This window comes from Crotalus tigris, unplaced genomic scaffold (assembly GCF_016545835.1).
Source record: "Crotalus tigris isolate CLP2741 ecotype Arizona unplaced genomic scaffold, ASM1654583v1 scf7180000017639.5415321, whole genome shotgun sequence".
NCBI lineage: Eukaryota > Metazoa > Chordata > Lepidosauria > Squamata > Viperidae > Crotalus > Crotalus tigris.
In genome coordinates, this window is record NW_024096532.1 from 3065145 (window position 1) to 3089129 (window position 23985).

General features: G+C 42.3%; 1 protein-coding gene across 2 annotated transcripts; it reads left to right on the forward strand.

The window, feature by feature from the left end:
* The first annotated feature begins 216 nt into the window (after positions 1-216).
* HSPBP1 (HSPA (Hsp70) binding protein 1) lies at positions 217-23394 on the forward strand. Of its 2 annotated transcripts, none has more exons than XM_039335166.1 (8): positions 217-367; positions 3928-4106; positions 5109-5322; positions 6795-7019; positions 8215-8370; positions 10991-11087; positions 12881-12992; positions 21969-23394. In XM_039335166.1, exons 2-8 carry the CDS (start codon positions 3978-3980, stop codon positions 22044-22046), a joined length of 1011 nt encoding a protein of 336 aa, XP_039191100.1. In that variant the 5' UTR covers positions 217-367; positions 3928-3977; the 3' UTR covers positions 22047-23394. The 2 variants fall into 2 exon arrangements, with proteins under 2 accessions (XP_039191100.1, XP_039191101.1); XM_039335167.1 differs by lacking the exon at positions 21969-23394 and adding an exon at positions 17954-18603.
* The last annotated feature ends 591 nt before the right edge of the window (positions 23395-23985 follow it).

Consider the following 23985-nt stretch of genomic DNA (forward strand, 5'->3'; position numbering starts at 1 on the left):
AACTTGAGAGACCTCCACCGAGAGCGCACGCTCATCCTCCGCCTCCTTAGCCTCAGGACCTCAGGCTTTCCTCGTGGGCGGGAGTCCGCGGAGAGCCTTCGTCACACGCCTCTCTCGCCGACGCCAGGAGAGCGCCGCTTGCGAAAGCAGAAAGAGGGGGCGCCTGGTGTAATTCCCGAAAGCCGCCACTAGGGGCTCCCGAGTCTTTCCCCCGCTCAGTCTCCGCCCTTTCCTTCGCACGTGGTTGCCGATGGCCGCTTGCAGAAGCTGGGCAGGGGAGAGGAGACGCGCGTCCTTTGAGGGCGAACCACAACCAGCACCGGCGGGAAAGGAGCGGATCGGCGTGGGGAGCGGCCATCCCCGAGAGGTACCGGGACAAGGGGAGGGCGGGGGCAAGTAAGACAGGGAGGGGAGGAAGGGCCACACCTAGAAAAGGGGGAGGCTTGAAGGAAGGGGGGAAAAAAGAGATGAAGGGAATAGAGAGATGCCCCCCCCCAGGAGAAAAGGGGTTCATCGGGGGATGTAGAAAAAGCGAGAAAGAGGGCAGGGAAATTGGGGCCAACCTGAGCTAAATCCGTCAATTACTTGGAAACCTGTAGCTGGTTGTAACCTATATCTGGCCTTTAGGAAAATGCCAGTCCCGTTTCTCAGAAAGGCAAATCGCCATTCCTCTATCAAACTGCCTTTAGCTTCTCCAGAAAAATCCTGTAGTCTTCAATTACTTAGTGAAAGCCTCCCCCCCCCAAGCCTCTGCCCCCCTTCCCCCCATGCCTGGCTTTAAATAGGTGTCTGGCTTCCCAACGTTCAGAGCGATTATTATCTATGTGTAAACATTACAACAGCCCTGCACTGTAGATCAATACCGTAATAACACATCGCCTGGGGAGAAGAGGGTAGCAAGGAGAGATAGGCCTAAGGCCCATCTAGTCATTTTGTGGCAGGTTGGCTCAGAGCTATGGACTTTTCTGATTTGTACCTTGAGACTTCTAACACTTCAAGAGAGACAGCGGAGAAAGATTTCTGGAGACTTTTGGAAAAGGGGAACAAGAACTCGAGAGTCCTTGGTGCTCTCTGAGCTTGCTTGTTTTCTTGCAGACGTTTTATTACCAAAATAGGTATCATCAGTGTCAGTATGGAGTGGGGTTGTTGTTGTTGTTCATTGCGATGTCGTGTCCGACCCATCGCAACCCCATGGACAATGTTCCTCCAGGCCTTCCTGACCTCCACCAACTTCTGGAGTCCATTTAAGTTCACACCTACTGCTTCAGTGACTCCATCCAGCCATCTCATTCTCTGTTGTCCCTTTCTTCGATTGCCCTCAATCTTTCCCAGCATTAGGCCCTTCTCCAGTGAGTCCTTCCTTCTCATTAGGTGGCCAAAGTATTTGAGTTTCAACTTTAGGATCTGGCCTTCTAAAGAGCAGTCGGGGTTGATCTCTTCTAGGACTGACCGGTTTGAACGCCTTGCAGTCCAAGGGACTTGCAGGAGTCTTCTCCAGCACCATAGTTCAAAGGCCTCAATTCTTTGGCGCTCAGCCTTTCTTATGGTCCAACTTTCACAGCCATACATTGCAACTGGGAAAACCATGGCCTGGACTATACGCACTTTTGTTGGCAGGGTGATATCTGTGCTTTTTAATATGCTGTCTAGTGGGGTTAGCTGTCATTTTATATTCTACAGAATAGAATTATGTTCTATAGAATTAGAATATAAACTGACAGCAAACTGCAGTGATGATGTTATCTAGTTTAGGCAACAAAATGTCTGCAAGAAAACAAGCAAGCTCAGAGAGCACCAAGGACGCCTCATGTCAACTCTGAGCTACAAATATTCTCCTTTATTAGGAGCAAGAACTGCATAGGATGAGTTATTGCTTTTGTTTATTTTTTTTTCATTAAACAGCCTGCCCTGTTTTGTATATAGTTCTTCTATTTGCTTATTTCAGCCTTGAAACAACAGTCTTGCAAGGTAGATTAAGCTGAGAGGGAGGGGCATGCCCAAAGCACAGGTAGTCCTTAACTTACAAAGTTCATTTAGTGAACGTTCAAAGTTACAACAGCACTGGAAAAAGTGACTTATGACCATTTTTCAAACTTACAACCATTGCAGCATACCCATGGTCACATGATCTAAATTCAGACACTTGGCACTCCTTTATGAGTAGTTTGCAGTGTCCTGGGGTCATGTGATCACCTTTTTTGACAAGCAGAGTCGATGGGGAAGCCAGATTCACTCCACAATAGTATTACTAACTTAACAACTGCAGTCATTCACTTAACAACTGTGGCAAGGAAGGTCGTAAGATAGGGCAAAATTTATTTAACAAATTTCTCACTTAGGAACAGAAATTCGGGGCTCAGTTGTGGTCGTAAGTTGAGGACTACCTGTAATTTTGTAATTTTGAGATTATGCTACACCTGGTACATAAAATAATGGCCTTGGGATTCTACAATAATTCCCAAATCTTAGTTCAGAGTTTACACTTCAGAGTTTACACTTTTCAGGTTGGATCCACGCATGATTTAGGAACCAAAATAGTATAATTTGTCTGCTGGTCTACATTTGGAGACAATTAAAATTCCTATTATATGATGCTGTACTGGGGACAGGAACTAGTTTACACGTGACCTTATTTATCCCTTGGATTACATCAGGAGAGCCACTTTGGTCTGGTGGTTAAGGCACTAGGTTAGAAACCAAGAAATAGTGAGTTCTAATCCTGCCTTAGGCATGAAAGCTGGCTGGATGACTTTGGGCCAGTAACTCTCAGCCCAATCTACCTCATAGGGTTGTTATAGAGAAGAGAGGAAGGAGGATTAGGTATGTTTGCTACCTTGAATTATTTATAAAAGAAAGGCAGGATAAATAATGAATGAATAGAATAAATGAGCTGAGTTCTTCACTGGTGTTTTATACATAAATAGGGTGGCGCTTGTGGGATGCACATTTTCCAGAACAGGTTTTCTCATCTGTATTCTGTTCTTGTTCTTCCTATTCTTATATCTTCCAAAGTGTTACTTTTGTTTATGGACAGTATCCTGTTCAGTATCCTAACAACCTTTAGCAAAGTCTGCACAGCTGACATCTAGTGGGGAAAGGCTAGTTACAATTCTCTAAGGAATTGAAAATTAGAAGAGTTAAAGATATGTATCTTCTGACTCAAAAATTCAGTCAAAAATGGAGTTGCTACCTATTCAGAGAAGTGGTGGCTTCATTTCCCTGAATATGTATTCAGACAAAAGAACCTCTTTGGGATTATTTAATTTGGATTTCTGCATTGAGCAGGAAATTGGTCTTCTATGATCACTTTTGTGTAATAGTTGATTAAGGGCTGAGTTTGTTCAGTGGCCATGAAGTGAGTACCATGAGATCATTGACAGAGTTGTCTGCAGGGGAAGTCAAAAAAGTTAAGATGATGCATCAAACACCACACATAAAAAGAGATGGGACTTTGATTTTCTGGCTATGGTTGTGGCTTTTTTGACTCCCTGACACAAGGGTTCCCAATCTTGGCAGCTTTAAGATGCATAGACTTCAACTCCCAGAATTTTCCAGCCAGCCATGTTGGCTGGGGAATTCTGTGAATTGAAGTCCACGTGTCATTTCTCTCATTTTAAAGTTACCAAGATTGGGGAATCTCTGCTCTAGCAGACAGTTGGATTGTGGTGTGGGAGAAGTAGGAATGGAATTAAGTCTTCTGACTCTAGAGAGAAATTAAGGCTGGTAAATTGGCACTCTGGTGAAGAACACTTGTATTGCAATACTTTGGTGAAGGTTTCACTTATAAAGAGAGCAATGGTATTTCTGAAAAATAAGGACTGAAGCAAAGATATGGTTCATCCTGTAAAAGCGTGGTTAGGCTCCCAGTGGTTCCCCCCCCCTTTACTTACTCTTCTTTCTGTTTGTTTCTTTATCGTTTCTTTACAGTTTTGGTGACTTGCCTCCACGTTGGTGACTTGCCTTCACGTTCTCCAACCATGGCTGAAGGGGGTGCAGATGGGAACCAGCCACCGCGCGAGCATCCCCGCAATTTGCAGGGGCTGCTCCAGATGGCAGTCATGGCGGGCAACAACGAACCTGATCAGATGGAACCGATGTCTGATGAGGTGTGCAGCTGGGCTCATCAAGAGAGGAAATCAAAAGTACAACCTTTAGACATAAGGGATTCCTGATTACCCAGGCAGGAAGTGGGGATGTGAGCAACTGAAGCTGAGGTTCTAGATTTTCTAGTAGGAAGTTGGACAAGGACAATGGATACATGGATTCAAGTCTATCCTTAGACAGGGAAGCTTGCTGGATGGCTTCAGGTAGTTAGCGGAATCTACCTCATGTTTTTTGTTTTGTTTTGTTTGTTGAAAACATAGAGAAGAGAATGTATAGACTTTGAGTTTCTGGAGGAAATTCTACTTTTAAATTTAGATCAGTGTTTCCCAACCTTAGCCGTTTTAAGACATGTGGACTTCAACTCCCATAATTCCTCAGCCAGCATGCTGATAGTAATGTTGATTATCAGCCTATGATAATGATGATGGTAATGTTGATTATCAGCCTATATTATTACAGAAAGTTTAATTGAAAGTATGCATATCTAACAAACCTTGCATATGCATTAATGGCAGAATTACATTTAATAGAATTCATTGAGGGAAAGGTGAAAGCTAAACATATAAACACTTCTGATGCCCTCAGCAAGGAAATGAGATGTTATCATCCTCAATTAAGTATGGAGACTTCCTAGCAATTAGGAAAACATAGGTTTAATCTGTTCCTAGACATGGCAATTTTGGACCTGTTGGTCTCAAATCAAGTTAGATGATAGGATTATTGTTGATTTTTTTCCTGGTTCTTATTTAGTTGTATTATAGTTTTCTTAAGGTTGTATTTGGTTTTTTTGTAATTTACTGATTAGTTGCTCACTGGTGATTGTGTTGTTATATTGCCTTTGGGACAACTGTTTGTGCCACCACTATATTGTGTGGTGCTCTGAGGGAAAAATAAGTTCTAATATGGCATTTAAGGCATCCTAAGCACGAAAAGAGAAGATTATTTACTGATTTTCATTCCTCTCCTCTTCTTCTATCCACTCCATCTAACGGCCAATTTCCCAGAGGAGACAGTGGTTGCAGGAAGCCATGGTTGAGGCGTTTCGTGGGCAGATGGATGAAGTAGAGCAAATGAAGGAATGTTTGCGTATTTTGGAAGTGTCGAGCCCAGGAGCAGAACGCGGGGAAAGTTCAGAGGAGACGCATTCAGATCTTGAGCAAAGAGAAAGTGCCCTTGATGTACTGGCAGAGTTGTGCGAAAACTTGGATAATGCTGCAGGTACAGAAACAACTTCATATATGTGTAGTGAGAAATTGTTGTTTGAGCATAAGAGGTCCATATCGCAGTACTATTTTCCCGATTTCAACTCAGATATTTAAGGCAAAGGAAGCATATATCTTTCTAAAAGGTAGTTCACTTAGCACAGGCTTTCCCAACTTTGGCAACTTTAAGATATGTGGACTTCAACTCCCAGAATTCCCCCAGCCAGCATTTCTGGCTGAAGAATTTTAGTAGTTGAAATCTACACATCTTTTTAAAAGTTTGGGAAACTTTGACTTAACATAATGCTTGCAAGCAAGCCAAGCTATTGCAAGATAAGAAATTCAAAGCCGGCTGAGCTGAAGAAAATTCTAGTCCTCTCCTCCCCATCATATGTTCACTTGTCCAAGAAAAAACCATCAGCATCTCCCAAAGAAAATGTAATGGGAGGCTTCATTCAAAAGGGAGTAACTTTTTGAAAGCCAGCCTCTACACTGATTTTATGGCTTCAGGGAGCATGACCATGCTGTTAATGCAAATTGAAAAGACCAGTTTGGGAAAGGCATTTTTAAAGAGATATGTTTTTAATAGTTTTGTGTGTATAAAATCAAATCAAAGGCTTGTTTTTGTTTTGTTTCTGAGAAACTTCACTTTGCAAATGGACAATTTATTGCCAGTTTTGGGCAATATAATCTGGGTGGGCTTCAAAGGACTTTGGGACGGGAAGTACACATGGGTGATGTTCGTTGACTGGCAGATATAATCCTTAATATGCAAAAATATGTTAGTGGACATCACTGGAGAATCACAAAATTATTAATGTTATTTGAACTTCAGAGTCCCAGAATTCTAAGCATGGGCATATTTACTGTGGAATTCTGGGAGTTGAAGTTCGACTGTCTGGAGGTCATTCAAGTTGAGAAAGCAGTTGTACAGTTGTATCCTTTCTCCTTGTGCTACAACAGAGTGAATAGGGCCAGGAGAAGTTAGCAGGTATTCTGCTAGTATCACTGTTTTGGTTAGAGGCATTCCTCAAGTTACGACTGTAATTAAGCCCAGAATTACTGTTATAAGTCATGTTGGTCTTTAAGCGGCTCATAAAGCGACTAACCTAATTTTACAACTTAGTTTTGTGTCAGTTAAGTGAATCACTATAGTCATCCAGCAAATCTGAGGTTATTAAACAAACCCATTGTCCACAATGCCTATTTTTTATTTTTGCTAGAAACTGGAAGAAAACAGCAATTTCTGGCAAAAAAACAAAAACAAAAACAGGGCAAATTTTGAACACATGAGCTTCAGACTCTGCAAATGGCCATAAATGCAATCTGTTGCCAAGGACCAAAATGCAATCACGTAACTGTGGGGGTGGGGAGGTTGTCAGAACTTTTCAGGTCATAAGTACATTTTCGTGGACCATCATAATTTTGAACTGTTGCTAAGTGATTGTAAGTCAAGGACTATCTTTCAGTCTTTCAATCATCTTCCAGATTTCTGCAAACTGGAGGGCATGCGGCTATTGGCCCACCGATACCTGGAACATGAAGAGCAGGAACTGCGCTGGCGAGCTGCCCATCTGGTGGGCACCTGTGCCCAGAATGTGCCCAAGGTTCAAGAGCAGGCCCTGGCGCTGGGCTGCATGAGGAAGCTGCTACGGCTGCTGGATCATGACCCCAGCGAGGCGGTTCGGATCAAGGCGCTCTTTGCTATTTCTTGTGAGTGGGAAATGGCGGCTGCTTAGTGCATGAAGAGCAAAGCTGAAAGCAATACAGGAGATTTCTCCAAGTATTGCTGTTAGCTCTACAGCAGGGAAAAAAGAAATCTAGTGCTTTTATTTTCTTAGACAACAATAAAGCAGGGTGGGTGGTTAAGAAATATGAACTATGTATGTATGTAATGTATAAATAAATGACCAAGCAAGCAAGTAAGTAATGGAACTATTTACGATAGTGCTTCCATAGCACCACTTTTCTGATCAGTTAGGAGACCATCCAATTGTTTTTGACTTTTTAAAATATGGTTAGTGTTGTTATCACTATTAAGCACTTGGGATGTTAATGAGTCTGGTGTCATCCTACACATGAGTGTGACAAACGTTATGACATTTTGCATTTCCATTCCTTTGGGTTCTGACCATCATGATAACAGCAAGGGGCTGTGGGAATTATAGCTCAAAACATCATCTGGAGGCAAAGGGCTTTCTTACCTTAAGCTTGATTGTCTGTTCTTTTTTTCTTTCCAAAACATGTCAAAAGCAGCTAGCAGCATTTTAAAACCAGGCTGCAAAAAATCAAAGCAGCCCACATTCAGTGAGAATGCTTCTGTTGATTGCTGAATTGCCTGTTGTACAGAAACACAGGGTGGTGTGGTACTAAGATATCCTGGCCTATTGGAATTTTCTTGAAACAAACCATTACTAGATTCCTGGAGCAAACTTGGAAGGTATAGCTCAGGAACCCAAATTTGTCATTTGAAAACCATGTTCTCGACAATAGAATTTATATTAGATGTTGGGGGGGGGGTTAATCCCAATATTAAAATTGATTGCAGGAAAGTATGTCCTGAAGGTGATAGGTGAGAATTTAAATGAGCCAGTGCCTCCCCATTTGGAGGGCACATCAGGAGTGGACACACCAGGGTTTTGGTTAATTGTATAGTGTCATGGCCATTTTGGTATTTAATGAATATTGTAAAAGTATAGTTATTGAGACTGATTCTTGGGTAATAGGATTCTTGTTCTTGGTTATACTCTTAGGGGATGAAATAAGTGGATGGGATGTGAATCTTGAACTGAACTGGGAACCGCTTGGGATCATCCACATCTTGTCCATCATTGTCCAGTCAACTGATTGTTCAGTCTGCATTTGCTCCTTCTCATCCTTCTTTCTCCATATGTCCTTCTGCTCCCAGGCTTAGTAAGAGCCCAAGAAGCTGGCCTACAGCAATTCTTACGCCTTGATGGCTTCTCTGTACTCATGAGGGCCATGCAGAGTAACGTCCAGAAACTGAAGGTGAAGTCGGCCTTCCTCCTTCAGAATCTTCTCATAAACCACCCAGAGCAGAAAGGTGAGTGTCTTTTTTATTGGGATATGGGTGAAAAAGAGCAGGGAGGGAGTTGTTGTCCTTAGCAGGATTTTGCTGGGTGTTTGGTTGACTTTCTCCCACTTCATTTTAGGAATCATGTCAATCTAACCAATCTTTAAATATTTAATTCTTTATTGCCTCTTTTGTGATCTCCTTAACCTACATGTCTGAAAATTCCTGTCTTTGTGTTCTGTGGTGTTTTTTTTTTTTTTATGGTCATGACTGTTGAAAGCTTCTTGTTCTGATAGCCCATAATTTCTAATCACAATTGCTCCCAACAATAAAACCAGTCATCACCAGAAAATCAGACCTTCGCTCTTGGTGGGAGTAAAGTCTGTTTTATTTCCTTTGGAGCATGTTATCTATATTTCTTGCTGGAACAGACTGCCTTCTTGGAAGTTACAGGCAATCCTCATTTAGTGACTGCTTCATTTAGCAACCATTCATAGTTACGATGATGAAAAAGTTATGACCATTTATAACCTTTGCAGTCTGTAAAGCAAAGCTGAAGATCATAAATGCAGTCATAGTTTCGCTTAGCAACCACTTCACTTATGGCCAAGTTACTGGCCATAGTTAAATGAGGACTACCTGTGTTTGTATCACACACAGAAACTACCTTGTGAAGACTTTCTAGAGCCCTGTTAACAGTTGTTGGGTACATTAGGAAGTCCTCCTGCTGTTCTAAACTAATGTGCATCATTGTCAGGGGTAGGCAATCTTGGCTCTTTTGGCTGGCTCAGGAATCCTGGGAGTTGAAGTCCACAAGTCATAAAAGAGCCAAGGTTGCCTACCCCTGATCATTGTCAACATTCCTTCATATTTTATTCCTTTGCTCTGATATCAGCAAGCATAGTACACATTGGATTCAGATATTTCTTTATGTCCTCACTGCGATTGGTAGAGTAGTACAGGCTCAGCGATAGAAGGAGACTGCTTCTAGTCAGAGTTGGTGAATTTCATGACTGAGTAGTTTTCAATTCTGTCTCTCTTATATACAGAGATTGTTAATAAATGAAGATATGGATGGGGAAACTATCTTTGGATCATTCTTTGGCTATTCCTAGAATAACTGTTTATAAATAGAGTTTTGAAATATGAGACCGAGGGTCTTTCCCAGCTCTGAGCAAAATAAATAAATAAAATGCTTTCCCTTGGTGAGCAGGAAAGTAAGCCAACATGAATTCCTACCCCATTTCTTGTGCTTCTGTCCTCAATCACTGCAGTCACCAGCCTTTCGTGTTTGGTAATGGGTGATTGAGCCCAATGGATTTTAGACACCTTGAAGTGGCCCTTGGTTGGTGTGAAAATCAGGAGAGAAATTCTGCTTTCACACTGGTCCAGCTCAGGACTCTTTAGGTCTCTCTCAAGCGTTGGGGATGACATAAAGGCGCTATCATGGGGACGTGGCAGGAAAAAAATAAAAGTTGCTAGAATATGTTTGTGCTGGGTTATTTTTATTTTTGGAACATAAAAACCTATTAGAAAGAGAAGCTGGTTCCCCACACTATGTATAAGCAGATCAGTTGTTTTTTTTTAAATGTACCTATGTGGTCTACTGTGTTGTGCCAAGCTCCATCTTTTTTCTGTATTCATCATATTGCATGAACTTTAAAATGGGTTAATTCAGCACAGGTTAAATATATTGTCTAAACTCAGCCCGATTCTTAGCCAGGCAGCACATGTTCACATAAAGCAAGAGTCAGCTAGTTTTTTTTTGTAAAGGGCCAGATAGCAGTAGCAACAGCACTTAAACTTATATACTGCTTCATAGTGCTTTACAGCCATCTCTAAGTGGTTTACAGAGTCAGCATATTGATCCCAACAATCTGGCTCCTCATTTTACTAACCTCAGAAGGATGAAAGGTTGAGTCAACCTTGAGCAGGTCAGGATCGAACTCCTAGCAGTCAGCAGAATTAGCCTGCAGTATTGCATTCTAACCACAGCACCACCACGGCTCATCCCACCCCTCCTCTCCCTTTGTAGGCCCAGCTGCTAGTTGTGCAGGACAGAAACATGGCAGCCATTGGACAGCATGAGATGATCAACAGGAAGGCTGCTGATAGACTTCCATTACCCTGCCCCTTGCCCTGAGAGTGACTGCAACTCAGACCTGGTGATCTGCCATCTACCTGTTCATTGTTGGTTTGTGAGCCATATAAAAAGAGGCACAGATAGACCTTGACTTACAACCACAGTTGAGCCCAAAATTTCCATTGCTAAGCAAGGCAGTTGTTAAAATGAGTTGCACTCCATTTTACAATCCTTTTTTTGCCACAGTTTTTAAGCGAACCACTGCAGTTGTTGTGAATCACGCGGTCATTAATCAAATCTGGCTCGCGTTATTTACTTTGCTTGTCTGAAGCCAGCTGGGAAGGTTACAAATGATGATCATATGACATTGGGATAGTGCAACCGTCATACATACGTGCCAGTTGCCAAGTGCTTGAATTTGATCATCTGAGCATAATCAACAGTTGTGTGAAAGACGGCCATAAGTCCCTTTTTGGACCGGATTTGGCCTAGTTTGCTGACCTTTGCTATAAAGGAACCTTTACTTTCATTTGAGGAGTTACACCTTCTGCATTTTTTTCCCTGCAGAGACTCTCTGTTCCATGGGCATGGTTCAGCAGCTGGTGGCTCTGGTCCGATCTGAACACAGTACCTTCCATGAGCACGTCCTAGGAGCCCTGTGCAGGTATTAGCAGGAGTGGGGTTCAGCGAACTAGAAGTGGGATTTGGATGTGGGGAAAATGTCCCTGGTAGAACAGGTGAAGGACTATCTGTGTAAAAGAGGTAGCTCAAGGAAGAGGACCGGAAAAAAAACCCCACAAGGATAAAATTGTAAGAGTTGTAGAAGACTCTCCTCTCTTCACCAGTTATTAGGGTGATCGCCATCAGGGGGAACCACTGAAATTTGCCAAAGTCCAGATATTGCTCTAATATCGTTGTTTTCAAACTTGGTAACTTTTAAGATGTGTGGACTTCAACTCCCAGAATTCCACAGCCTTAGTGCTGGTTGGTGCATTTTGGGAGTTGAGGTTCACACATTTTAAAAGTTGCTAAGTTTGAAAAACACTGCTCTAAATAATAAAACTTAAGTGGACGGAGTGCTGAGAACTAAATTATTGTTTTTATAGTTTTAAAATGTTTTTAATACTTGGAATGGTAATATGTTTTTTGTATTTTAAGCCACCCAGAATCATTGATTGAAACTGAGAAGCTATAAAAATTGAATTATTCCTCCCTCCCTCCCTCCCTCCCTCCCTCCCTCCCTCCCTCCCTCCCTTCCTTCCTTCCTTCCTTCCTTCCTTCCTTCCTTCCTCTTTTATTATTTTTTCAAATAACTCAGCAGCTAACATATCCAACATACTTTTCCTCCTCCCATTTTCCCCACAACAACAATAACCCTGTGAGGTGGGCTTTGTTGAGAGAGAGTGACTGCCTCAAAATCACCCAGCTGGCTCTCATGGCTAATGGGGAATTCACAGTCTTTCTAATCTAGTGCCTTCATCACTAGACCCAATTGGCTCTTTATTTAAATTTATTGTAGCTGCACACTCCAGTGGACACTGGATGGCTTACAAATGCATATATACATACATTTAAAAACATGCAATTGTACAATTATAAAATATTGCTTATCATTTGAGTAGGGAAGAGACTATGATTGTTGAATGCCTGGCAGGAGCATTGAGTGGAAGCAGTTCTTTATCCATTCTTTGGGGCCATGATTGCGTTTGTTAATTTATTACATGGATATTAGGCTTTTTATCCAAGATTAGCTCACAGGGATCTTTCAACATGTTAAAATTATTTTATGAAGATCTGCTAAATGCAGCAGACAATATTGTGAATTTGTAGCTGTGTCCTTGGTGTTTTCTTGGGCTCCAGATTTCATTTTAAATAAAACCCAAGATTCAGCTGGCCCAGCCCTGCTAGCTTACAAGCCTTTTGAGTCACTCCGAGATTTGACTGGCCCCGATCCTGTTAAACTTTTAAGAAGACTGAAAAAGTGGCTGTTCCCTCAGCCATCAAAACAAGATGTTTTAGGAGCTCATCCCGGAAAGTGGAATACATGTTGATGAGCTCTGACTGTTTTTTATTTCAAGTTTTGTTTTTATCATTGTACACTGCCCAGACTCACATTTTTGCAAGTTAGCAGGTCATATGAAGCCATAAACAAATAAATGGCAAAATAAAACCAAAAAACATTTGGTTATCTCCCAGCCAACAAAAAAATATAGCTTCTTATCCATATCTGTACCGTATATGCATATAATGAATATACACCATGATACAATATGCTGTATTCCTTTCTGTTTTTCTTCTGTTTCTTTTACTCTTCCCCCCCCCCTTCGTTAACTTTTATTAAATGAATAAAGGACACCTAGGGTTTTGTTTTTTACAAATTGTTAGCTTCCCATTTGCCCACCTCTAAACTTATTTCTTTCCCTCTGTTTGACTGGTATCCCACCTCGAACTTTCTAGCCTGGTAACAGATTTTCCCCAAGGTGTGCGAGAGTGCCAGGAGCCAGAATTAGCCCTGGAGGAACTGCTAAAGGAACGATGTCAGCTGCTTAAGAATCAAGAAGAATTCCAGGTAGGCCTGGGTTATTTCCTAGTACCTTGAGGAACATTTTGATAAGAGTGGCAAGGCAGGGTAAGATAACATGGGCCAGAAAGGTGGTTGTTCAAGAAACGGGGAGGGGCTAGCCCATGCTGGCTCAGGAATTCTGAGAGTTGAAGTCCACGAGTCATAAAAGAGCCAAGGTTGCCTACCCCTGGGCTAGCCTGAAGAAATCTGAAAAAAAGAAAGGAGGAGGAAACATAAACATCTATACCAGACTGAAAATTATGAAAACAAAAGGTTCCAGGGAAGTATAATGCAGCAAAGACACTGATTTGGAGAGCATATATGTTTAATAAATAATTTTTTTAAGAAAAAAAAATAGACCAAAGAATAGGTGAATAGGAACCTTGGAACCTCTTTGGATAAGGTTAGGACAGAAACAGAACAGAACAGAATAACAGAGTTGGAAAGGATCTTGGAGGTCATCTAGTCCAACCCCTGCTCAGGCAGGAAACCCTATACCATTTCAGACAAATGGCTGTCCAGTCTTTTCTTAAAAACCTCCAGTGTTGGAGCATCCACCTCTTCTGGAGGCAAGTCGTTCACTGATGTTCAGTATTTCATGTTTTTTTTCTTTCCTGAACTTTTTCTTCTTTTCTTCTCCCTTCTCTTTCTCTAAGTTTATTTTGTATTGTTTTTACTATTGTAATCAAAGCTCATATTAAAAAGAAAATGATGAAACCACACAGCCATGCCTTGCTGGCAAGGGCTAACTACCAAGTTTCTGGATCCAATTCAGAGTGCTGGTTTTATCCTTTAAAGCCGCCAATGGCCTGCAACGTAGATTCCTGGAGCGCCTTCTCCTATCTGAATTGACCCATCCTGTTCAATCATGCAGGGAGAGGCTATGTAATAGGCTCTGAGAATAAACTGGAGGAACAGGAGGAAGAGGCATCCCTGGGACAACGGTCAGATAAGAGGAATCCAAGTCCAAAGCAGGAATGGGATATTAAAAAAATGATCTAGACAGTGCTTCTCAACGTTTGTGTGACGGCGACCCCCGTCACACAAACGTGCCATGCATGTGCGGCGCCGCCCCCATGTGCGGCGCCCCCCCATGCGCGTGGCGCCCCCCCGAGGGGGAAAATGGCGGATCACCTTGTTTGGCGACCCCCGAGAAATGGTCGATCAACCCCAAATGGGGTCGCGACCCATAGGTTGAGAACCGCTGATCTAGACTTTGCCTTCCCTATTTCTCTTAAGGATAAGGACAGGGAGAAGGGAGGCACATTCACTGATGCAAGATTCTACAGGTAGTCCCTTGGTTAATGACCATTTGTTCAGCGACTATTTGAAATTATGAACCAATGGCAGTTACATCTGGTACCTCAGAAGTGACGACCGTTGAGCACCACTGTGGTTGCGTGAGCAAAATTTAGGCCCCCTGGCAGCACTTCAATTCCCTTCCCACCCACTTATTCCCTCCCCCATCTCTACCCTTTTGGCCACCCTATATCTATCAGCCTTGCTGCCCCTAGCTGCCCATTGCTGTCTTCCTCCCACTGCTGATGAGGGATGCCTGGCCTGACCCTCCATAAGGGGTAGCTGCTGGCTGTGCCAGGCCTTCTTCCGAAGGCCTTGTCCAAATGGTGTGGGGCTTTCCCACACGACTTAGAAGCAGGGTGAGCAGAGTGCAGGGTGGCCGGGCGGGATTTGGTTAATAAGAGCAACCAGGAGTGCCTGAATTGCTACTGCTCAATGATGCAGCCATATGATCCTGCGCTTTATGACCATGTTGTTTAGTGATGGAAATTTCCAGTCCTGATTACATTAGTTAACTTAGGACGACCTGTATAACAAAAGTTGTTTCAGTATTCATATCTTTGGTCAAGTTGGGTCTGCCTTGCGCTGACAGGCTGTTGGTTATTTCCCACTTTCATGATGCAAGCAGGCTTTGAGCAAAGAGGTGCTGTTTTTTTCATCATGGCCCCAGATTTGTATATTTGCCCTTACAAATTGCATTGGCCTCTCCTTTCAAAAACACCCTGGAAGATGATAAAGACAGAGCTGTCCTGGAGAGATCATTCCGATGAAGATTAAAAATTAATTATGTAACTAATGAGGATGGTAATGTATTTTTATTGGATTAGTTGACAGCTTACTTAGTAATTTAAGAAGCCTACTAAGTAATTTAAGAACATAAACAGTGCCTACTGGATTGAACCTGTCCTATCTAGTCCAGCTGTCAGTTCTCACAGTAGTCAGGCAATTGCACAAAAACATCCAGGAAAAATCTCTTTTACTATTGTCTGAAAATAACAAGACATTAAGAAATCAAAATTGGAAGGATTTTTGGAGGGCAGGTACTATTATTATTATAATGGAACTGGAGGTGACCTCAGAGGTCTTCTATATCTTGAGTCTATTTTCTAAAGTGTTGTCTGTTCCCCCGAAGTTGGTGTCATCTGGAAATTTGATGAGTTCGCCTTCTAACCCCTTATCTAAATCATTTACGAAGTTTTTGAAGAGACCAGGGCCTAAGATAGAACCTGGAAATAACCTATTGTACGTTTCCCTCCATTTTGATGTAGTTCCATTGAGAGCTTCACATTGAGTGCGATTTGTCTGCCATTGTGAATCCATCTGGTGGTGGCATTATCTATCCCACATTGTTTTGTCTTATCAAGAAGTAGACCATGATCTACTTTGTCAAGTGCCTTACTGAAATCTAAATAAAATATGCCGGGATGACAAAGTTATTTGGTAGATTTGTCAGGAACTTGTTTGATATTCCACTTGATGCCCAGTTTGTCTTCCAGTTGATGTCAGAGTAGTTAAAGTCCCCTATTACTATGGTGGTGTGCTTCCTCCACACCTCAGCTAACTGATTAGCAAAAAGGTCACCTATTTCCTCTGTTTGTTTGGGTGGTAAGTAGTATACATCTATGGCAACATCATTCCTTTTTTCTTTTATATTAGCCAAACAGTATTCAAGAAGGTTTTCATTCTTGGGGTTGTTGGTTTTTGTTTTTTGCATTTCTGTAGAGGTGTAGGTATTTCTTACGTATAATGCAATTCCACCTACTCTTTTATTAAGTCAGTTTCTTTTGAACAATTTAAATCCTTCTAGCACAGTGGTTCTCAACCTGTGGGTCGGGACCTCATTTGGGGTCGAATGACCATTTCATGGGGGTCGCCAAGCAACGCAGTCCGCCATTTTTTTCCCCCTTTTTCTTAGCTGTGCTACTCCCTTTTATTCTATTGGCTTTTGAAAGCCAATAGAATAGACTCTCTTGAATAGAGTCTAATTCTATTGGCTTTCAAAAGCCAATAGGAATTGTTCAGGCTGTCTCTGCCCTGCTGAGCCCGCCAAAAGTCCCATTCTGCAAACGGTGAGTAGTCCTCGAGTTACGACCAGTTGAGTAGTCCTCGACTTACGACCGGTTGGGGGTCACGGCATTAAAAAGGTTGAGAACCACTGTTCTAGCAGTTCCTTCCAGTGGGTTTCATCCCACCAAGTTTCAGTGATGGCAACAGTATTGTATCTGCCTTTGTATACTAGGACAGGGGTCCCCAACTATGAGCTGTTTGCAACCAGGCTGTGGAAATGGAGGGTGAGTGCATGCACATCTTCATCCCCACTTGCGTGAGCAGCAGGCAAGTACGTGCATGCATGTTCCATTTGGATGAGCGTTGGGTGCGTATGCCACTCGTGTGGAATTATCCCCTCTCCACCCTCCCTTCAGTCCACAAAGCCGGAAAGGTTGGGTAAATCTGTATTAGAACTTCAAGTTTGCCCTGTTTGTTCCTCACGTTTTGAGCATTAGATGTATAGATATCTGAGTCCTTTTTGACTAACTCTTCATTTATTTCCTACGTCTCCTGTTTTATATCTGAGTTCTCCTTATTTCTCATCACTTGAGGTTTATGCTTGTCTTGAAGTTCATGCTTGGGATTAGATCCTAAAGACTTAACAGCCATTTGTTAAGCGACTGTTCAAAATTACAGTGGTACTGAAAAAAGTGATTTATGACCAGTCCTCATACTTACGCCCGTCGCAGCATCCCCAGGGTCTGGTGATCAAAATTTGGGTGCTTGGCAACTGGCATGTATTTACTATGGCTGCAGAGTCCTGTGATTGCCATCTGCAGTCTTCCCAGCTGGCTTCCACCAATGGGGAAAGCTGGATTCATTTAATGACTGGGTGATTCGCTTAACAAGTGCCGTGGTTCGCTTAACAACCATGGTTAAAAAAAAGGTTGCAAAATCAGGCATGATGCACTTAGTAACTACCTTGCTTCACAGTGGAAATTCTGGTCCTAATTCAAGGACTACCTGGATACTGTATATCAGGGGTCTGCAACCTTGACAACTTTAAGACTTGTGAATTTCAGCTCCCAGAATTCCACAGCCGGCAATCCTTGCTGAGGAATTTTGGGATCTGAAGTCCACAAGTCTTAAAGTTGTCAAGGTTGCAGACCCCAGCTATATATGCCAAATGTAGGGTCCCATTGTTCAGCACCCAAAAGAGTATGTGGGAGATGGTGCCGTTCCATGCAATACAAGCTGCGTTCGTGAATTTCTTTATGTAACTAAGACAGGCAGGCTGGTACTCTGTAGATGTTTGGGACTTCAGTTATCATCAGTCCTATCTAGTATGGCCGCTGGCAAAAAATTGTGGGAGTTGTAATCCAGAGTGCACCAGATTGCCAATCATGGTTCTAGCTGTCATCTCTGCTTTAGCATGAATTGAAGATTGTGGAGGAAGAGAGCGATGTTACTTTGGTGCAAGTGGCTCTCTTGCATTTTCCTGGAACAGACAATTTCCTTACCCCTGCTGTTAGCAGCCGACAGTTTTCAACGAACATAGCAATTAGGTTGCACCGGGCTTGATAATTAAACAATTGGCATAATGTAGTAAGTGGAGGGGATGAGAAAAGCAACTTCATGGTTCTGTCTTTTAACTACCACCCTTCCTTTTCTCTTGCCAGGCTCCATAACGTTGCCAGATGGAAACATGATGGCCCTTTTCTTATGCACAAGTAGCTACAGGGCCATGTTTACAACAGACTCAGGAAGTAGTTTTGGGTTTTTTTGTGGCCCATCCTTAGCATAAGGGAGGCAGCTGGGCACGTATAGGTTCGAGTAAGGCTTACACTTTTGAGTTACTGTGATCAGCTATGTCCTAGGATGCCACCCTGCTTATTTCTAGTACATATTGAATAATTCATTGCATATTCAGCTATTTCTTTCTTATGAAGACAAAAGAGAGAGGTTTGATGTAGTGGTTAAAGCTCCAGATTAGAAACTGAGAAATTGGGAGTTCTAGTCCTGTTTTAGGCACAAAGCCAGCTGGGAGACTTGGGGCCAGTCATTATCTGTCAGTCCTGGGAAGAAGAAGGCATGAGAAACCACTTCAAACACCTTGCCAGGAAAACCAGTCCAGACAGTTACCAGGAGTCAAAACTGACTTGAAGGAATTAAAAAAAACAAAAAACAAGTACACAACATTCTGCACTTAGAAAACTGCTATGTTGGGATTCAGCTGACATCTGATTCTCTGCTCATTGCTGTAGGCCAGGGGTGTCAAACTCAATTTCATTGAGGACCGTATCAGCATTGCGGGTGCCCTTGGGGGGCGGGCGGGTTGTGTGGCCAAGGTGGGTGCGACATACTGGTGGGCGTGGATGGAGTGGGTGTGGCCTATTGGGTGGGCATGGCCAGCTCTACATCGTTCGCATCAAGGGTGCCTGTGGGGGCCTGGGCAGGAGTGGGACAGATCTGAGGGTCTCTGGCAGAAGGGGGTGGGACCAGGGCAAGCACCAAGGCATGGTCCATTTCTTCATTCCTCAGAAAGGGTGACACCTCCCCAGCATGCACCCAGGGGGCGGGGCCGATGCAGCAGGGGCTGGTTCCTTGCTGTTTCTAGACGGCCTTGTGGAGCTAAGATTGAATGCGTTTCAGCATAGATGGCCACCACAAAATTGTACATTGGCTCCTGGCCGGCCTGGGCCAGGCCAAGGCAGCGGGGGCCGTTCCCTCATTGTTTCCAAGATGGCTTCGCAGGCCACATGAAACCACTTTGCGGGCCGCATCCGGCCCCCGGGCCTTGTGTTTGACATGTCTACTGTAGAGTGATCACTTTTTCACCCATCCAAGCTTCAAACCTCAAAGGTATTCTTTAAAAAAACAACAAAAAAACAACCCAGCCTCTTGAGGCATGTTCCATGGATCTCAGGGACCAGCTTCCTCATTCTTCCTCACCTCTGGGAAATCAGTCAGTTTCTCTGGTTGTGTTTGTTCCATATCTTGCCCAATTCCTTTCTTCTAAATCAGGGGTCTTCAAACTTGGCCCTTTTATGACTTGTGGACTTCAACTCCCAGAATTCCTCAGCCAGCATGCCTGGCTGAAGGATTCTGGGAGTTGAAGTCCAGAAGTTATAAAAGGGCCAAGTTTGAAGACCCCTGTTCTAAATAAACCCTAACTGATTTGTTTGTTTCAGATACCCAGGGAAAACAGTTCCCCAATATATTTGTTCCTTTGATTAGCTGGGCATTCCCTATTCTAGATGATGTGTTTGTATGCACACGTGTGTGTATATATAAATATAAATTTAATAAAATGGTGTAATTGAAATAAGTCTATTTACTTTCTTAATTTACCCCTGCTTTCAATTTTTCCCCTTTCTTTTGTTGTCTCCCGTATGTCAATTGTTGAATCATTAGCTGTTTTGATTCTATAGATTGTACGGGTTAGATCGTGTTATATATAGACAATATGGCATTGATAAAGCCACTCCCACATTACTATGGATCAGGGTTTTATGATTCATCACTAAATTGATTCTGTTTCATTCCATTCCATTCACTGTTTGGTTTTTGGTTTTAATTTTCTCTTAATCCTTTCTTTTAAATCACTATCAATGGTAATCTTGCCAGCAGGAAGTATATTGTTTATATTCATTTCAGGCAGGTCACACTGTGAGGACTTGACTAAAGAGCTTGGCTAAAACACTTGAGATATAACACATATCAATCTTGTCTTTCAGCATTTTAAAACAGCAGCCATAGCTTTATATTGTAATACTTAAATACAGTACATGATTTCTTTTTTATGCTTACAATTGCTTGAAGCTAGTTTGAAATGAAATGTTTTTTAAGATACAAGATATTCAAAATTGGGCTTTAATGGATGTTGAAGAGAGGGAAAAAAAAGACAGCCAGTAGACTGAGGTAGATTTGATGCTACATTTAGTCCTCATTTAGCAACCACAATTGGGACTGGCAACTTGGTTAAGTGAAATGATTGTTAAGTGAAATCATGACTATGTTTATGCTTACTTCAGCTTTCCTTTGCTCTACAGACTTACAAAATGTCATAAAGATACTTTTTCATAGCCATAAATGTTTGCTGAATGAGGCAGTTACTAAATGAGGGCAGTCTTTAATGGTATGTGGGAATGGCCCTGGGAACAAGGCAAGGAATGGCCCTAGGAACAATGCCTAGGAAACAGATAAGTGACAATATAGCCTGCAGCTGGATAGTGGGCAGGGAAAGAGAAGGGACCCACCCTAGTTTCCCCGGGCTGCAAAGGAGATGTTGGGAGAATTAGACTCTCACAATTGAGGAGATTCTATTACTGTAGCTTTACAGTGAAGTAGATTTAGCTTATCTGGTCATGTTTCCCAGCTGGTCTACCTGGGAGGCTGACACTACTAGTGTCGTGCTTATTAGTCATGCTTCAGAGGATTGCATTCCCATTTTTTGAGTCTGAAGGTCAGGGAAATACTTTGGGCAAGGGTGGATAAGGACAGTCACCTGCTCCCCTGCTGAGATTTTGGTCTACTTTCCCACAGTCCCTAGACATTGGTCGCACCAGTGGGGACTGATGGACATTAGGGGTTTGCAGAGGGCTGGGTTACCAGTTGCCTAAGGCTCCTGCAAGTCATTAACTCAATTCATGTGGACTGGAGCCTAATTGTAAAAACTTTTCCAGATAGTTATTTTAGATGTCTGGAACAATTTCCCTGTCCCTTTCCTGTAGCCTCTTCTGTGAAGGAAGAGAAAATGGGCAACTCGATCCAGGTTTTGTTCCAGTTACACTAACTGCTGATTTCTCTCTTTGGCATGGAATAGGCCTCCCACCCTCAATTAATCCTGCTGCAATACAGCTCTTGGAAGAAGAAGAAAAATATTTTTCCACTCACAATTAAGGAAAACTAATAAATTATGGAGACAATCATTTGTTCTTGTTTAACATAGGAGCTTTCCAAATAAAAATGTCTTACTTTTCTTTCCCTCCTGAAATGCAGTCTGAAATTGTCCCACAGAGATCTGAGTCGGGACTTGCCTACAAGTAGTCCTTGATTTATGAGTGTAACTGAGCCCGGAATTATAGCTATAAGTTGCACCATTTGTTAAACAGGTCACCATGTCATCGCACCCAGTTTTGTGACTTTTTTCTTTTTGTGGTCATAAAGTGAATACTGCAATTGTTAAGCGAATCCATTGCGACAGACTTTGGACAGAAACTGGAAATGCCAATTTCCAGTAAAAATTGTAAACCATGATCACGTGATTTGGGGATGCTGCAAATGGCCGTAAATGTGGGCCAATTGCCGAGGGCCCAAAATGTGATCACTGCAGGGGGAAACCTGGACATCAAAACTTCCCAGGGCATAGGTAGCCCTGGGAAAGTCCATCATAACTTCATTAAGTAACCAGTTGTAAGTCAAGGACTGCCTGTATTAGCTATAGTGGTCTAACAATAGATATTACACGAATTAACACAAAAGTCATTTGTTGGGCAGAATGGGGGGAAAAAGCAATAGTACTGAGACTGAAGGTTTGCCAGGAAGGCAGATGTTCCTGATTGCTGTCTGCACTGCAAGTTCTCATTAGTTAAGCATTTATTAGTAGTTGTATAAAGTTGCAGAAATCTCAAGTGTTTGCCTGATCACCTATTCTTTCTTTTTTCTTTTTTTAAATTTGGAAAAAAAAAAAAGGAGGAGTTGGATTTCTGTCAGATCTTGCTGCGTCTTTGCTTCCACAGTCAACCTGATGAAAACAACATGGACCGGTAGCTTGGCTGTTTGACATGGTGGAAGTTCACACACCCATATTTGGATCTCTGCCGGTTGGCGGCCTCTGACGGAAACACCCACATTTGTCCTACATCCGCTGAACCAGCGGTAAGCTGGAGTAACAGAAGATCTTTTGGAAACTGCAGTGTGCTGCTGTTAAGCTGAATGATCAGCAGGAAGACTTTCATAAGCTGTTGCTGCACAACTTCCTTTTCATCATCCTGCAAAACGCATTTATTACTAGTAGCTTTTCCTATCTCAGTGTAGCTTCCCTAACGTAAAAAACATCATTTTTAAAGGATTCTTTCAATCTTCAACTTTAACTGGGAGATGAGCCCTATTTTCTATTGTGCTTTCCTTGTTTTCCTAGTTGCCGTGCTGAGAAGGGAAAGGCGAGGTTGAGTACCTTTTAATGGCTTGGCCATTAAAGCTTTGGAAGAGAAGTCAGTTGGCAGTTCTTTAGGATAGTATTCACAAGCATGTGCCTTCCAGATGTTCAAATTCCCATCATCCCTAGGCTATCAAGGGCAGGGTTTATGATGCTTTATCTGAGTTCATGCAGGTAAGAATTGGAAGTCCACAGGTATGGAAAACAAAATTTGGGGGGAAACTCTCTTCTAGCTATGAAAGGCAGGAATATTGCCACACTGCTCTTGAGCACCAAAGTGTTTTCAACACTTATCAGATGTCATCTAGGGGAAATTTTTTTTTAAATCTAAAATCATTTGGCAGTTACACACACACACACACACACACGCACACCGGATTCACAAGATTACTGCATTTTTGTGCAGAACATTGGGCAGTCTGGCAAGAGCCATATTTTAATCAATATTAATTCAGGATGCTGCTTACAACAATTGCTAAGTCTTGGGGATGATGGGAAGTAGAGAATCCACAAATTTATTTTCCAAATATGTAATCCAGTACATTTGTTCAGCAAAAATTAGCTTTTTTTTTGCCTGTGTAGGAATGCAGGATCTGTATGATAATTTACTTTTAAAAGTGTTTCAAATATGGGAAACTGGAAAAGGTATGTCAGATTGGCAAACTTGAAAAGCAGACAGGCTGTTGCTTCAGTAGGGTTGAGGAATGGATCAGCATACACAGAGGTACAATGAAATTCCATTTTCTTTGCAAGTCTTAGAACCCTGCCTTTTTTTCAGCCTTGCAAATGGTTCTCCTGGTTAGAAATGGTGATTGCAGGTCTTCGGATTTATTTTTTTTCTCCATTGGCTTATGCGATGTACAGTATTCAAGCAGCTTGTATCTTCTATCACCATGCCTTGCTATTGCTGTATTCTCAACTTAGTTTATTTTTTTAACAAGTTTCTCTTTCAGGTGATAAGTCTGGCATGTTTTTGTTTTTCCTATTAGCAGAAGCTTGCAAAACGTTGAACACGTCTCTCTCACCTTTCAACATAAATAAACACAGAGGAAGATGTTAGACCCTGCAGGGGAAGGGGCTGCAAACTGGAAGCCCCTTAGTCCTAAATGCCCTCCTTTGTATCAGCTAATGCCTACCTTAGTGCTATCCCAGAGGCAGGACTGGTAGATTATACAGGTAGTCCTCGACTTACGACCATAATTGAGCCCAAAATTTCAGTTGCTAAGCCAGACAGCTGTTAAGTAAATTGTGTCCCATTTTATGATCTGTTCTCCCACAGTTGTTAAACAAATCACTACAATTTTAAGTGAATCATGTGGTTGTTAAATGAATCTGGCTTCCCTACTGACTTTGCTTGTCAGAAGGTTACAAAAGGTGATCACATGACCCAGGATGCTGCACCTGTCATAAATACATGCCAGTTGCCAAATGCTCAAATTTTGATCACGTGTCCATGGGGATGCTGCAATAGTCATAAATGTAAAAACCAATCATAACTCACTTTTTCAATGCCATTGTAACTTTGAATGGTCACTAAATGAATGGTCATAA

What these genes read in the sequence shown, in the direction of transcription:
- HSPBP1 (XM_039335166.1), top strand. Translation starts at nt 3,978, where the DNA reads ATGGCTGAAGGGGGTGCAGATGGGAACCAGCCACCGCGCGAGCATCCC. An exon ending in AAACTTGGATAATGCTGCAG is followed by an intron (nt 5,323 to 6,794) that starts GTACAGAAACAA and finishes ATCATCTTCCAG; the next exon opens with ATTTCTGCAAACTGGAGGGC. An exon ending in AAACCACCCAGAGCAGAAAG is followed by an intron (nt 8,371 to 10,990) that starts GTGAGTGTCTTT and finishes TTTTCCCTGCAG; the next exon opens with AGACTCTCTGTTCCATGGGC.